Raw genomic sequence first — 15,000 nt, 5'->3', positions numbered from 1 at the left:
TGATGACCCCTTGACCTCTGTCCAGGTTCTGATGAACCCTGACCTCTCACCCAGATTCTGATGACCCCCTGACCTCTTGTCCAGGTTCTGATGAACCTTGACCTCTTCCCCAGATTCTGATGACCCCTTGACCTCTCGTCCAGGTTCTGATGAACCCTGACCTCTCGTCCAGGTTCTGATGAACCCTGACCTCTCGTCCAGGTTCTGATGAACCCTGACCTCTCGTCCAGGTTCTGATGACCCCCTGACCTCTCGTCCAGGTTCTGATGAACCCTGACCTCTCGTCCAGGTTCTGATGAACCCTGACCTCTTGTCCAGGTTCTGATGAACCCTGACCTCTTGTCCAGGTTCTGATGACCCCCTGACCTCTCGTCCAGGTTCTGATGACCCCCTGACCTCTCGTCCAGGTTCTGATGAACCCTGACCTCTCGTCCAGGTTCTGATGAACCCTGACCTCTCGTCCAGGTTCTGATGAACCCTGACCTCTTGTCCAGGTTCTGATGAACCCTGACCTCTCCCCCAGATTCCGATGACCCCTTGACCTCTCGTCCAGGTTCTGATGACCCCCTGACCTCTCGTCCAGGTTCTGATGACCCCCTGACCTCTCGTCCAGGTTCTGATGACCACCTGACCTCTCGTCCAGGTTCTGATGAACCCTGACCTCTCCCCCAGATTCTGATGACCCCTTGACCTCTTGTCCAGGTTCTGATGAACCCTGACCTCTCCCCCAGATTCTGATGAACCCTGGCCTCTCCGCCAGGTCCTGATGACCCCCCTGACCTCTCGTCCAGGTTCTGATGACCCCCTGACCTCTCGTCCAGGTTCTGATGAACCCTGACCTCTTGTCCAGATTCTGATGACCCCCTGACCCCTCACCCAGATTCTGATGAGCCCTGACCTCTCACCCAGGTTCTGATGAACCCTGACCTCTCACCCAGATCCAGATGACCCCCGCACCCCCCCCTCCCCCCCACCGCAGTTTCTGACATCTCTTGACCTCTACCCAGGATTTGGGTAACCCTCTGACTCTCGCTCTACCCCCTGCCAGGTGGATGAAGAAACCCCGTTGCGGCGTTCCGGACAAGTTTGGGCCCATCTTGAAAACCAATGTCCGGCGAAAACGTTTTGCCATCCAGGGCCTGAAGTGGAACCAGGCGGAGATCACCTTCAGGTAGGGGGAGAGGGGAGGGTGGGGGAGAGTCAGGGGTCAGATGGGGCGAGGGTAAAGGGGGAGGGAGCAGGGTTGGGGGAAGGTCAGGGGAGTCAGTGGGAACCTGGAGGGGGACGGAATGAAGGGCGGTGTGGAATCGGGATCTTCCTGTGCCTCGGCCTCGGTGCCATGGGATCTTCCTGTGCCTCGCTTCGTCCTCAGTGCCATGGGATCTTCCTGTGCCTCGCCTCGGCCTCGGTGCCGCCCCCCCCCCCCCCCCCGGGCAAGAGACAGGGATCTTGCTGTGCTCCGGGGTGGTGGGGGGGGTGCGGTGTGGAATCGGGATCTTCCTGTGCCTCGCCTTGTCCTCGGTGCCGCCCCCCCCCCCCCCCCGGGCAGGGGTTACAGGGATCTTGCTGTGCTCCGGGGTTGGGGGGGAGGGGGCGGTGTGGAATCGGGATCTTCCTGTGCCTCGCCTTGTCCTCGGTACCGCCCCCCCTGGGCAGGGGTTACAGGGATCTTGCTGTGCTCCGGGGTGGTGGGGGGGGGGGGGTAGGGGGGTGGGATCGGGATCTTCCTGTTCCGTGTGTTGGCCTCAGTACACTGATGCCCCCCCACCCCCCCCAACGGGGTCTGTCTCCCTGCAGCATCCAGAACTTCACACCCAAGGTCGGGGAGTACGAGACAAAGCGGGCCATCCGACGGGCGATTGGGGTCTGGGATAAACTCACCCCCCTCAACTTCCGGGAGATCCCCTATTACCAGATCGAGTCCAGGGCCCAGCAGTTCGCCGACATCATGATCTACTTTGCGGAGGGTTTCCACGGCGACAGCACCCCTTTCGACGGCGTGGGCGGATTCCTGGCTCACGCCTTCTTCCCCGGGGCTGGAATTGGTGGGGACACTCACTTTGACTCGGCCGAGCCCTGGACCGTCAACAACCAGGAACTGATGGGTGAGTCCGCAACAAGGCACTGTGTGTGTGTGCGTGTGTGTGCGTGTGTGTGCGTGTGTGTGTCTGTTTGTGTGTGTCTGTTTGTGTGTGTCTGTGTGTGTGTCTGTCTGAGTGTGTGTGTGTCTGTCTGTCTGTGTGTGTGTCTGTGTGTGTGTGTGTGTCTGTGTGTGTGTGTCTGTGTGTGTTTGTGTCTGTGTGTGTGTGCATGTGTGTGTCTGTGTGTGTGTGCGTGTGTGTCTGTGTGTGTGTCTGTGTGTGTGTGTGTGTGTGTGTCTGTGGGTGCCTGTGCCTGTCTATGTCTGTATGTGTGTCTGTGGGTGCCTGTGCCTGTCTGTGTCTGTCTCTATGTGTGTGTCTTTGTGTGTGTGCCTGTGTGTTGGTGTCTGTGCCTGTCTATGTCTGTATGTGTGTCTGTGGGTGCCTGTGCCTGTCTATGTCTCTCTATGTGTGTCTGCCTGTGTGTTGGTGTCTGTACCTGTCTATGTCTGTCTCTGTGTGTGAGTGTCTGTGTGTGTGTGTGTCAGTGGGTGTCTGTGTCTGTCTGTGTGTCGGTGTCTGTGTGCCTGTGTGTGGGTGCCTGTGTCTGTGGGTGTCTGTGCCTGTCTATGTGTGTCTGTGTCTGTGTGCCTGTGTGTGCATGTCTGTGTTTGTGTGTACATGCGCGTGTGTATATGTTGCATCTGTATAGTTCTGTATGTCTGTGTGCCCGTCTCTGTGTATGTGGGTGTCTGTGCCTGTGTCCGTGTGAGTATGTGTGGCGCCGTGTCACTGACCTCCCGCTTATCAGTGATGCCCCCTGACCTCTCTGCTCCCGTTGTCACCGCCGACCTCTCATTTCCCGCTGGTGCCCCCTGACCTCTCGGTTCCCGCTGGTGCCCCCTGACCTCTCGGTTCCCGTTGGCGCCCCCTGACCTCTCGTTTCCCGCTGGCGCCCCCTGACCTCTCGTTTCCCGCTGGCGTCCCCTGACCTCTCGTTTCCCGCTGGCGCCCCCTGACCTCTCGTTTCCCGCTGGCGCCCCCTGACCTCTCGTTTCCCGCTGGCGCCCCCTGACCTCTCGTTTCCCGCTGGCGCCCCCTGACCTCTCGTTTCCCGCTGGCGCCCCCTGACCTCTCGTTTCCCGCTGGCGCCCCCTGACCTCTCGTTTCCCGCTGGCGCCCCCTGACCTCTCGTTTCCCGCTGGCGCCCCCTGACCTCTCCGCTCTCTCTCGCCAGGTAACGACATTTTCCTGGTGGCGGTGCACGAGCTGGGACACGCCCTGGGCCTCGAGCATTCCAATGACCCCAGCGCCATCATGGCCCCCTTCTACCAGTGGATGGACACGGAGAACTTTGAGCTGCCAGAGGACGATCGGCGTGGGATCCAGCAGCTGTATGGTGGGTGGAGATCCCCTACCCCTAAACCCGGATCACCAAAACCGCCCGAGAGCAGAGCCGGAGACACAAACCCAGCTCAGGCCTCGATCCCTTGCACCACTACCCACCCACCCCCACCCCCGCCCTTTCCCTGAACGCCTGAACTCATTCCCCATCCCCCATTGGACACGTATCTTGCAGCAGGAGAGAACGAGAGGGTGGAAGGATTGAGAGGGACAGGACAGGGAGAGAAAGCAAATTGCTCTGTGACGCAGAGGGATCTGGGTGTCCTAGTGCATGAATCAGGAAAGGCTCGTATGCAAGTACAGCAGGTAATTAGGGAAAGCTAAGAGAATGTGATCGTTCATTGTGAGGGGAATTGAATACAAAAGTGGGGAGGTTATGCTTCAGTTATACAGGGCACTGGAGAGACCACATCTGGAGTACAGTGTACAGTACTGGTCTCCTTATTGAAGGAAGGATGTCAATGTGTGGGAGGCAGTTCAGAGAAGGTTTACCAGATAATACCTGGAATGGGCGGGTTGTCTTATGGGGAAAGGTTGGACAAGCTCGGCCTGTATCCGCTGGAGTTTAGAAGAGTAAGAGGTGACTTGATTGAAACATGTTAGATCCTGAGGGGAGTTGACAGGGTGGATGTGGAGAGAATGTTTCCTCTTGTGGGAGAATCTAGAACGAGGGAGGGGTCACTGTTTAAAAATAAGGGGTCGCCCATTTAGGACAGAGATGAGGAGAACTTATTCTCTCAGGAGGGTGGTGAGTCTTTGGGACTCTCTTCCTCAAAAGGCGGTGGAAGCAGAGACTTTGAATATTTTTAAGGCCTCGGTGGGGAGATTCTTGATTCATAATTTGGGAGGGGGTGGGTGAGAGGTTATTGGGGGTGGGCGGGAATGTGGAGTTGAGGCTACATTCAGATCAGCCGCGATCTTATTGAATGGGGGAGCAGGCTCAAGGGGCTGAATGGCCTCCTCCTGCTCCTTGTTCATATGTTCGTATGAAAGGGATGACAGAAGAGTAGCGACAGAGACAAAATTACCAGTGAGTAAAATATCTAGAACAGCAATGTGAAAGGCAGAGAGTGAAGGAAAGAACCAGAGCGAAGTTGAGTTCAATTTTCTCCAGCTCCGCACATTGCAAAGTGCCCCACAACCAGAGTGAACTGTTTTGTAACGTCTTAATGGCTTCAGCACTGACCCTCCGACAGTGCGGCGCTCCCTCAGCACTGACCCTCCGACAGTGCGGCTCTCCCTCAGCACTGACCCTCCGACAGTGCGGCTCTCCCTCAGCACTGACCCTCCGACAGTGCGGCGCTCCCTCAGCACTGACCCTCCGACAGCGCGGCTCTCGCTCAGCACTGACCCTCCGACAGTGCGGCACTGCCTCAGCACTGACCCTCCGACAGTGCGGCTCTCCCTCAGCACTGACCCTCCGACAGCGCGGCTCTCGCTCAGCACTGACCCTCCGACAGTGCGGCACTGCCTCGGGGAGCGCCAGCCTTGAACATGCACCTAACGTGTTGGACCTGACGCCACAAGCCTTTGACTCAGTGTGTGTTGCTGAGTGAGCAGATGCTCAGCCTGTCACCGACACTCCCTCGTGGTGCACCCACTGACAAGCCTTGCGCTCGAGTCATTGTCTGGGTAATCCAACCCACCCCATGACAATGCCACTTAATTGCTGATATAAACCTAATTGCTGACTCGAATCCCTTCCCTAGCTGTCTGCATGATCTCCCTGAACGTCCCAGTTGGTATTTAGCAGCTCAAACCAAACTGGGTCAAAACCCAGGAACTCCCTCCCTAACAGCGCTGTGGGTGTACCTACCCCACCCCCCCCAGGGACTGCAGTGTTTCAAGGAGGCACCACAATCTCAAGGGGGCATTTAGGGATGGGCAGTAAACACTGGGCCCAGCCAGCGACACCCACAACTTGTGGGAAAGAACGGGTGAAATAAACACCATCCCACTGTGTGTCTGATTTTTTTTTTGGGGGGGGGGGTGTCCAGGTATGTGACTCGCGATCCTTCTCCAGAGATGTCTTTTTACTCAGGATTACAGAGCAGGCAAGCCACAGCGCTGGGAAGTGTGACGTTCTTCGCTCTGGTCGTAAGACCAGAGAGGCTGCATCTCTTCTTGGAAGCTGCGACACCTCTTACGTTGACAGTGGAAGGGGCGAGGTTTGTCGAGGGAGTGCAGAGGGTTTGTGTGCAGGAGCAGCAAGCAGTTAGGAAGAAAAGCAAAAATAGCTGGAAAAACTCCGCAGGTTCTGGCAGCATCTGCGGAGAGGGACACAGTTAACGTTTCGAGTCCGTATGACACTTCAACAGAACTAAGGAGATAGAGAAATGGGGTGAAATATAAACTGGTAGAGGGGGGGTTGGGACAGGTAGAGCTGGATAGTGGGGCCAGTGATAAGTGGAGGCAAAGGAGAGATTGCCAAAGATGTCACAGACAAAAGGACAAAGGGGGTGTTGACGGTGGTGATGTCATCTAAAGGAATGTGCTAATGGGGACATTAAGGGTAGCAAGCTAGTGGCAGATGGCCCTAGTGGGGTGGTGGGGGTGGTGGGGAAGGGTTCGAAATGGGCTAAAAGGTGGAGATGAAACAATAGATCGAAATAGATTTAAAAATAGGTGGGGGGAAAAAATATATATTTGTTTAAAAAAAAAGTGATAAATTATTGGAAAAAGGGGGGATCGGAGCAGGGGTGGGGTTGGAGGGGAGAGATCGTGATCTGAAATTGTTGAACTCAATATTCAGTCCGGAAGGCTGTCAAGCGCCTCGTCGGAAGATGAGGTAACATTAACTGTGTCCCTCTCCGCAGGTGCTGTCAGACCTGCTGAGTTTTTCCAGCTATTTTTGTTCTTGTTCCAGATTTTCAGCATCTACGGTACTTTGCTTTTATCTTAGCAGTTAGGAAGGATGTTCTTGCTATAGGGGGAGCGCAGCGAAGGTTTACCGGACTGATTCCTGGGATGGTGGGACTGACATATGAGGAGAGATTGAGTCGGTTAGGATTATATTCGCTGGAGTTCAGAAGAATGAGGGGGGGTGTCTCATAGAAACTATAAAATTCTAACAGGATGAGACAGGGTAGATGCAGGAAGGATGTTCCCGATGGTGGGGGAGTCCAGAACCAGGGGTCACAGTCTGAGGTTTTGGGGTAGACCATTCAGGACTGAGATGAGGAGAAATGTCTTCACCCAGAGAGTGGTGAGCCCGTGGGATTCGCAGCCACAGAAAGTAGTTGAGACCCAATCATTGTATGTTTTCAAGAAGGAGTTAGGTATAGAACTTGGGGCGAAAGGGATCAGAGGGTACGGGGAGAAAGCGGGAGCAGGCTGTTGAGTTGGATGATCAGCCATGATCATGACGAATGGGGGAAGCAGTCTCGAGGGGCCGAATGGCCTACTCCTGCTCCTATTTGTGGCGCCACTGGGACCGAAAGCAGCGTTTTCATTATTAGACCAAGACCTCGTTCAGGAATGCGCACCTAACCACCCCGACGTAAGCTGCAGCGCCTCTCACGGAGACAGGCACACCCGGTGCAGCACCGCCGCTGGTGCTGACTTTCAGCAGGAGATGTTAAGCACCCCCCCCACCCCCAGCCTGGCCCTCTCCCGGGAAAAGGGCAGAGGCCGTCCTATCCCTCGGCCCCCAGGCTCGATGTCTATCCGACAAACAACATTGCTAAATGAAACTGGCTGTTCAGCAGCACATACCTCTCTGAACCATCTGCAGCTAAATTTACACAGTGACCGGCCTTCAAAAATATTCCACACCCTCAGGGAGAGGTACTGAGAGACATGACTCAGTGTACAGATATCTCCCTGAGAGAGCGAGAGGGGACGGAGATACACCAGTCAGTGTACAGATATCTCCCTGAGAGAGAGAGGGGGGACTGAGAGACACCAGTCAGTGTACAGATATCTCCCTGAGAGAGCGAGAGGGGACGGAGAGACACCAGTCAGTGTACAGATATCTCCCTGAGAGAGCGAGAGGGGACGGAGAGACACCAGTCAGTGTACAGATATCTCCCTGAGAGAGAGGGGACTGAGAGACACCAGTCAGTGTACAGATATCTCCCTGAGAGAGAGAGGGGATGGAGATACACCAGGCAGTGTACAGATATCTCCCTGAGAGAGATAGAGGGGACTGAGATACACCAGTCAGTGTACAGATATCTCCCTGAGAGAGAGGGGACTGAGAGACACCAGTCAGTGTACATATATCTCCCTGAGAGAGAGAGAGGGGACTGAGATACACCAGTCAGTGTACAGATATCTCCCTGAGAGAGATAGAGGGGACTGAGATACACCAGTCAGTGTACAGATATCTCCCTGAGAGAGATAGAGGGGGGACTGAGATACACCAGTCAGTGCACAGATATCTCCCTGTGAGAGGGACTGAGAGACACCAGTCAGTGTACAGATATCTCCCTGAGAGAGAGAGAGGGGATGGAGATACACCAGTCAGTGTACAGATATCTCCCTGAGAGAGAGAGAGGGGACTGAGAGACACCAGTCAATGTACAGATATCTCCCTGAGAGAGCGAGAGGGGACGGAGATACACCAGTCAGTGTACAGATATCTCCCTGAGAGAGAGAGGGACTGAGAGACACCAGTCAGTGTACAGATATCTCCCTGAGAGAGAGAGAGGGGACTGAGATACACCAGTCAGTGTACAGATATCTCCCTGAGAGAGAGAGAGGGGACTGAGAGACACCAGTCAGTGTACAGATATCTCCCTGAGGGAGAGGGGGGACGGAGATACACCAGTCAGTGTACAGATATCTCCCTGAGAGAGAGAGGGACTGAGAGACACCAGTCAGTATACAGATATCTCCCTGTGAGAGAGGGGGGACTGAGCGATATCAGTCAGTGTACAGATATCTCCCTGAGAGAGAAAGGGACTGAGAGACACCAGTCAGTGTACAGATATCTCCCAGAGAGAGAGAGACTGAGAGACACCAGTCAGTGTACAGATATCTCCCTGAGAGAGAGGGACTAGGATACACCAGTCAGTGTACAGATATCTCCCTGAGAGAAAGAGGGGAGTGAGAGACACCAGTCAGTGTACAGATATCTCCCTGAGAGAGAGGGGACTGAGAGACACCAGTCAGTGTACAGATATCTCCCTGAGAGAGAGGGGACTGAGAGACACCAGTCAGTGTACAGATATCTCCCTCAGAGAGAGAGGGACTGAGAGACACCAGTCGGTGTACAGATATCTCCCTGAGAAAGAGGGGACTGAGAGACACCAGTCAGTGTACAGTGCAGCACTGATTCTATTGAATGGTGGATGCTTGAGGGGCCGAATGGCCTTTCCTATTGCCAAGCTTCTGGAGTGGGGGCTGTTAGGGGAATATTCTGATGGGGTGGGGGGGGCGCCGGGGTCAGACGAAGGAGGCTGACTTGCTGCTGGTGAGAGGCATTGAACGCCAGCATGGTGCAGGCGCAACCCTGCGGCATCTTGCTGTGCCGTCCGCCACTTGCAATGCATCGCCTTGCAGCTGGAGGGCGCTCCCCACTCCCCCGAGCGTGGCTTGGATCCTGATCCGATGTTGTCCTAACTCCTGCTCCTTTTTTTTTTCTTTCCCCCCCCCCCCCGCCTTCCCTCGCAGGATCCCCTGACCATGTCCCTCCACCCAAGCCCACCAAGAGGGCCCCAACTCTGCCCCCCAAGGTGCCCAAAGTGCCCACCAAGGACCCCTACCACCCCACCAAGCCTGCCTCTCCCTACGGACCCCGGATCTGCGATGGGAACGTCGACACTGTCACCTTCCTCCGGGGGGAGATGTTCGTCTTCAAGGTAAGTCCGTCTCCCGTACTCCCCCACCTCTCGCCCCCACCCCGGTGGGGGGGATAGTGGGGGGTGCTGGGAATGGGTGGAGGGGAACCCGGGGAATGGCGGAGGGGTTCGGGAGTGGGCCTGGGAACGCCGGGAACATCCGACGGGAACCCAGCGAGTGGCGGAACATCGGCCCCGAATCCCGGGAACGGTAACATGTGAAACCTCACCCTCGGGAATGGTGGAGTATCGGAGCCCATGTCGGGACACCGGGAGACCGGGAGGGGAGGGAGGTGGCAGTGGGATATCGGCCAAAGCCCGGGATTGTTGGAACGTCCGATGGGGACCTGGGGAGTGGCGGAACATCGGCCCTGAATCCCGGGAATGGTAACATGTCAAACTTCACCTTCAGGAACGGTGGTGTATCGGAGACCATGTTGGGACACCGGGAGACCGGGGTTGGGGGTGGGGGCATTGGGATATCGACCAAAGCCCGGGATTGTTGGAACATCCGATGGGGACCTGGGGAGTGGCGGAACATCGGCCCCGAATCCAGGGAATGGCAACGTGTGAAACCTCACCCTCGGGAACAGCGGTGTATTGGAGCACATGTCGGAACACCGGGAGAACGGGGCTGGTGGGGGGCATTTCGGCCAAAGCCCGGGATTGTTGGGACGTCCGCTGGGAACCAAGGAATAACGGAACGTCCTGCTGGAATATCGCGGGAGGCCGGGAATGGTGGACCCTGGGAAACGTTGGAACATATCAAGGGGGCCGTGGGAATATCGGCAGGGACCCGGGCAAAGGCGGGAACGTCAGGCGGGATCCTTGGGGGACGGCGGGAATACCCGGGAGGACCGTGGGAATGTTGGAATGTTACAGGACTCCCCCCACCGAGCCCCCCCCTCCCCTCCTCCCGGGAATGGCAGGACATGAGAGACGGGGAGCCTGGGAATGGCGGAACGCAGTGGGGGTGGTGGGGGAGGGGTGCGGGGGCCGTGGGGCTGTTGGGAAATCGGACAGGGGTTGGCGGGACCCCGGGAACATTGGCGGCCCAGAGGGGGAAGGTGGGAACCGTTCTTCGCTTTTGGTGCTGATTTTCCGTTTGCCTCCCCCCCCCACCCCTCAACCTCCCCCACGCCAACAGGAGAAGTGGTTCTGGCGGATTCGGGAGAACCGGGTGCTGGATGGTTACCCGATGCCCATCGGGCATTTCTGGCGGGGTCTGCCCAGCAGCGTCAACGCGGCCTATGAGCGGAAGAACGGTGACTTCGTCTTCTTCAAAGGTCGGTGGCTCTTCGGCAGCAGCGGGCTTCGCCGAGGCGTGAAGGTGGCCAGGGGGGGTGGTGAGGTTGCGGGGGGTTGGTTGTGGTGGGGGCGGGGGTTGGGGGGGGTTTTGGTGCAGCTGCAGAGCCGGAGGTTGGAGGGGGTGGGGGTGGGGGGTGGTAGGATGGGTTGTGGTGTGGGGGGGTTAGTGGTCGTGGTGGGGTGGGGGGTTGGGGGGGAGTGGAGGGGGGCGGTGGCTGAGTGGATTTGGAGTGGTGGGGGGGGGGACCGGGACAGCTGGGGTGGGGGTTGGGGGCGGGGGCGGTGGGGGGGGTGTGTGGAACAGGGCATCATTCCTGAGCGGATACCCTGCTGGGACCTGATGGAGCAATGCTGTGTACCAGTTTCAGCACGAGCACGACACCCGGTCCTGCAGGCTGGGAGGGGCGTCCCCAGCGATTGGCCGATCGGGGCAAGTGGCGCATCCCTTCTGACTGTTCGTAACGGGCTGTATTCAACCAGTCAGCGCCTGCTAAGCCCAGAGCTAAACGCCCGCAGTTCTATGTGATCGGGCAGCACATGTTGAACAATCCCGACTGCGCTAATAGCTACACTAACAACCAACGCAAGGTCCAGCCCGTGAACGCCCGCTGTTCGATCCGATCGGGCAGCGCCTGTTGAACAATCCCGACTGCGCCAATAGCTACACTAACAACCAACGCAAGGTCCAGCCCGTGAACACCCGCTGTTCGATGCGATCGGACAGCACATGTTGAACAATCCCGACTGCGCTAATAGCTACGCTAACAACCAACGCAAGGTCCAGCCCGTGAACACCCGCTGTTCGATGCGATCGGGCAGCGCCTGTTGAACAATCCCGACTGCGCTAATAGCTACACTAACAACCAATGCAAGGTCCAGCCCGTGAACGCAGCTTATTTGTGCTTGCTCACGGTGACAGACACTCATGCGCAGAGACCCATTCCCTTCCAGCAAAAGGAGTACCTTCAAGACTTGCGTCTCTTTGTGAATGACCCGGGAGGGTGGGGAGCCTGTAGTTTGCCGTCGCTCTCTTCCTGGCAACGCCGCGGCCAATCAGAGCCGACTTGCCAACCAACGCGGTAGAGATTCTTTTGTGACCCTTTGAAATTTGGCATTCTTGCATTTGTCCTGATGATTGCAAGGCCCCAAAATACAACTGGAGTGACACATCTCTCTCTCTCTCTCTGTCTCTCGCTGTCCGTCTGTCTCTCTCTCTCTCTTTCTCTCTCTCTCTCACTGTCTGTCTCTCTCTCTCTCTGTTTCTCTCTCTCGCTGTCTCTCTCTTTCTCTCTCTGTCTCTCTCTCTGTCTGTCTCTTCCTCTCTGTCTCTCTCTTTCTCTGTTTGACTCTCTCTGTCTCTCTCTGTCTTTCTCTCTGTCTGTCTCCACCTCTCTGTCTCTCTCTCTGCCTCTCTGTCTCTCTCTCTCTGCCTCTCTGTCCCTCTCCCTCACTCTGTCAGTTGCCTGTCTCTCTCTCTCTGTGTCTTTCTGTCTCTATCTCTGTCTGTCTCTCTCCCTCACTTTGTCAGTCTGCCTGTCTCTCTCTGTCTGTCTGTCTGTCTCTATCTCTGTCTCGCTCTTTCTGTCTCTCTCTCTATCTCTCTGTCTTTCTGTCTCTATTTCTGTCTTGCTCTCTCTCTCTCCCTCTCTCTGTCTCTCTCTGTCTTTCTTTCTGTCTCTCTCCCTCACTCTGTCAGTCTGCCTGTCTCTCTCTCTCTTTGTCTGTCTGTCTCTATCTCTGTCTTGCTCTTTCTGTCTCTCTCTCTGTCTCTCTCCCTCACTCTGTCAGTCTGCCTGTCTGTCTCTCTATCTCTCTGTCTCTCTGTCCCTATCTCTCTTGCTCTTTCTGTCTCTCTCTCTCTGTCTTTCTGTCTCTATCTGTCTTGCTTTCTCTGTCTCTCTCCCTCGCTCTGTCAGTCTGCCTGTCTCTCTCTGTCTGTCTGTCTCTCTCTATCTCTGTCTTGCTCTGTCTGTCTCTCTCTCTCTGTCTCTCTCTTTCTCTCTCTGTTTGACTCTCTCTGTCTCTCTCTGTCTGTCTTTCTCTCTGTCTGTCTCCACCTCTCTGTCTCTCTCTCTGCCTCTCTCTGTCTTTCTCTCTGTCCCTCTCCCTCACTCTGTCCGTTGCCTGTCTCTCTCTCTCTGTGTCTTTCTGTCTCTATCTCTGTCTGTGTCTCTCTCTGTCTCTCTCCCTCACTTTGTCAGTCTTCCTGTCTCTCTCTGTCTGTCTGTCTCTATCTCTGTCTCGCTCTTTCTGTCTCTCTCTGTTTTTCTCTCTGTCTCTCTCCCTCACTCTGTCAGTCTGCCTGTCTGTCTCTCTCTCTGTCTCTCTGTCCCTATCTCTGTCTCGCTCTTTCTGTCTCTCTCTCTGTCTTTCTGTCTCTATCTGTCTTGCTCTCTGTCTCTCTCCCTCGCTCTGTCTCGCTCTGTCTGTCTCTCTCTCTCTCTCTCTCTCTCTGTCTCTCTCTGTCTGTCTTTCTCTCTGTCTGTCTTTCTCTCTGTCTGTCTCCGCCTCTCTGTCTCTCTCTCTGCCTCTCTGTCTCTCTCTGTCTTTCTCTCTGTCCCTCTCCCTCACTCTGTCAGTTGCCTGTCTCTCTCTCTCTGTGTCTTTCTGTCTCTATCTCTGTCTGTCTTTCTCTCTGTCTCTCTCCCTCACTTTGTCAGTCTGCCTGTCTCTCTCTGTCTGTCTGTCTCTATCTCTGTCTCGCTCTTTCTGTCTCTCTCTCTCTGTCTTTCTCTCTGTCTCTCTCCCTCAATCTGTCAGTCTGCCTGTTAGGGAGGGAGCGCTGTTAGGGAGGGAGTTCCAGGATTTTGTCCCCTGTGTGATGTGGGTACACCGACGGCACTGTTAGGGAGGGAGTTCCAGGATTTTGTCCCCTGTGGTGTAGGTACACCCACAGTGCTGTTAGGGAGGGAGTTCCAGGATTTTGTCCCCTGTGGTGTAGGTACACCCACGGCGCTATTAGGGAGGGTGTTCCAGGATTTTGTCCCTGTCGTGTAGGTACACCCACAGCGCTGTTAGGGAGGGAGTTCCAGGATTTTGTCCCTGTCGTGTAGGTACACCCACAGCGCTGTGAGGGAGGGAGTTCCAGGATTTTGTCCCTGTGGTGGAGGTACACCCATAGCGCTGTTAGGGAGGGAGTTCCAGGATTTTGTCCCTGTCGTGTAGGTACACCCACAGCGCTGTTAGGGAGGGAGTTCCAGGATTTTGTCCCTGTGGTGTAGGTACACCCACAGCGCTGTTAGGGGTGGAGTTCCAGGATTTTGTCCCCTGTGGTGTAGGTACACCCACAGCGCTGTTAGGGAGGGTGTTCCAGGATTGTGACCCAGCGACAGTGAAGGAACGGCCGATATATTTCCAAGTCAGGATGGTGAGGGGCTCGGAGGGGAACTTCCAGGTGGTGGTGTTCCCCATGTGTCTGCTGCCCTTGTCCTTCTAGATGGTAGTGGTCGTGGGTTTGGAAGGTGCTGTCGAAGGAGCCTTGGTGAGTCGCTGCAGTGCATCTTGTAGATGGTACACACGCTGCTGCTACTGTGCGTCGGTGGTGGGGGGAGTGAATGTTTGTGGATGGGGTGCCGATCGAGCGGGGGCTGCTTTGTCCTGGACGGTGTCGAGCTTCTCGAGTGTTGTGGGAGCTGCACTCATCCAGGCAAGTGGGGAGTGTCCCATCGGACTCCTGACTTGTGCCTTGTAGATGGTAGACAGGCTTTGGGGAGTCAGGAGATGAGTTACTCTCCGCAGGATTGCCAACATCTGACCTGCTCTTGTAGCCACAGTATTGACATGTCTAGTCCAGTTCAGTTTCTGGTCAATGGTCACCCCCAGGATGTTGATAGCTGGGGGGGGGAATTCAGCGATGGTAATGCCATTGAACATCAAGGAGGGGGGGGGTGATGGTTGGATTCTGTCTCTGACTCTCTCTCACTATCCCCTTCTACCAAGACGTCTTACCTCACCCTTCTCCCTATTAAGCTGCATCGGCCACTTGCCTGCCCACTCTGCTAACCGATGCATGCCTTCCAGCCCATCCTTCAGTCTCTGCCCCCACCCCAACCCCCTCGCTGCTGCCCCTGTCTAACCGACGGCCTCTTCGCCCTGCAGGGGATCGGTACTGGGTGTTCAAGGAGGCCACATTACAGCCACGCTATCCCAGGAACCTGAGGGAACTGGGCGCCCGTCTCCCCAGGGACCGGATTGATGCAGCCTTGTCGTGGAGCGTGAACGGCAAGACCTACTTCTTCCGGGGGAACAAGTAAGTGCCGGGATGGGATCCGGGAGGAAGGGGGCGGTGGTGGAGGGGGGGGTGGGACAGAGAGCGGGGGGGTGGGACAGCGAGGGGGGGGTGGGACAGTGAGGGGGGGGTGGGACAGCGAGGGGGGGTGGGACAGCGAGGTGGGGGGGGTGGGACAGTGAGGGGGGGGGTGGGA

The 15,000-nt window shown here is 56.2% G+C and overlaps 1 protein-coding gene across 1 annotated transcript in view; it reads left to right on the top strand.

Moving 5' to 3' along the window:
* Positions 1-15,000, top strand: part of mmp14a (matrix metallopeptidase 14a (membrane-inserted)) — a 75,309-nt gene that overhangs the window by 52,076 nt on the left and 8,233 nt on the right. Inside the window, exons 3-8 of the mRNA XM_041176024.1 lie at positions 1,049-1,171; positions 1,798-2,105; positions 3,319-3,480; positions 9,102-9,289; positions 10,416-10,554; positions 14,675-14,825. Coding sequence (XP_041031958.1) covers positions 1,049-1,171; positions 1,798-2,105; positions 3,319-3,480; positions 9,102-9,289; positions 10,416-10,554; positions 14,675-14,825 — 1,071 coding nt within the window. The remainder of the gene's footprint in view (positions 1-1,048; positions 1,172-1,797; positions 2,106-3,318; positions 3,481-9,101; positions 9,290-10,415; positions 10,555-14,674; positions 14,826-15,000) is intronic.

Source organism: Carcharodon carcharias, chromosome 27, assembly GCF_017639515.1.
Source record: "Carcharodon carcharias isolate sCarCar2 chromosome 27, sCarCar2.pri, whole genome shotgun sequence".
NCBI lineage: Eukaryota > Metazoa > Chordata > Chondrichthyes > Lamniformes > Lamnidae > Carcharodon > Carcharodon carcharias.
The sequence above is the reverse complement of the archived record's forward strand: the minus strand, read 5'-3'. Positions and strand labels throughout refer to the sequence as shown.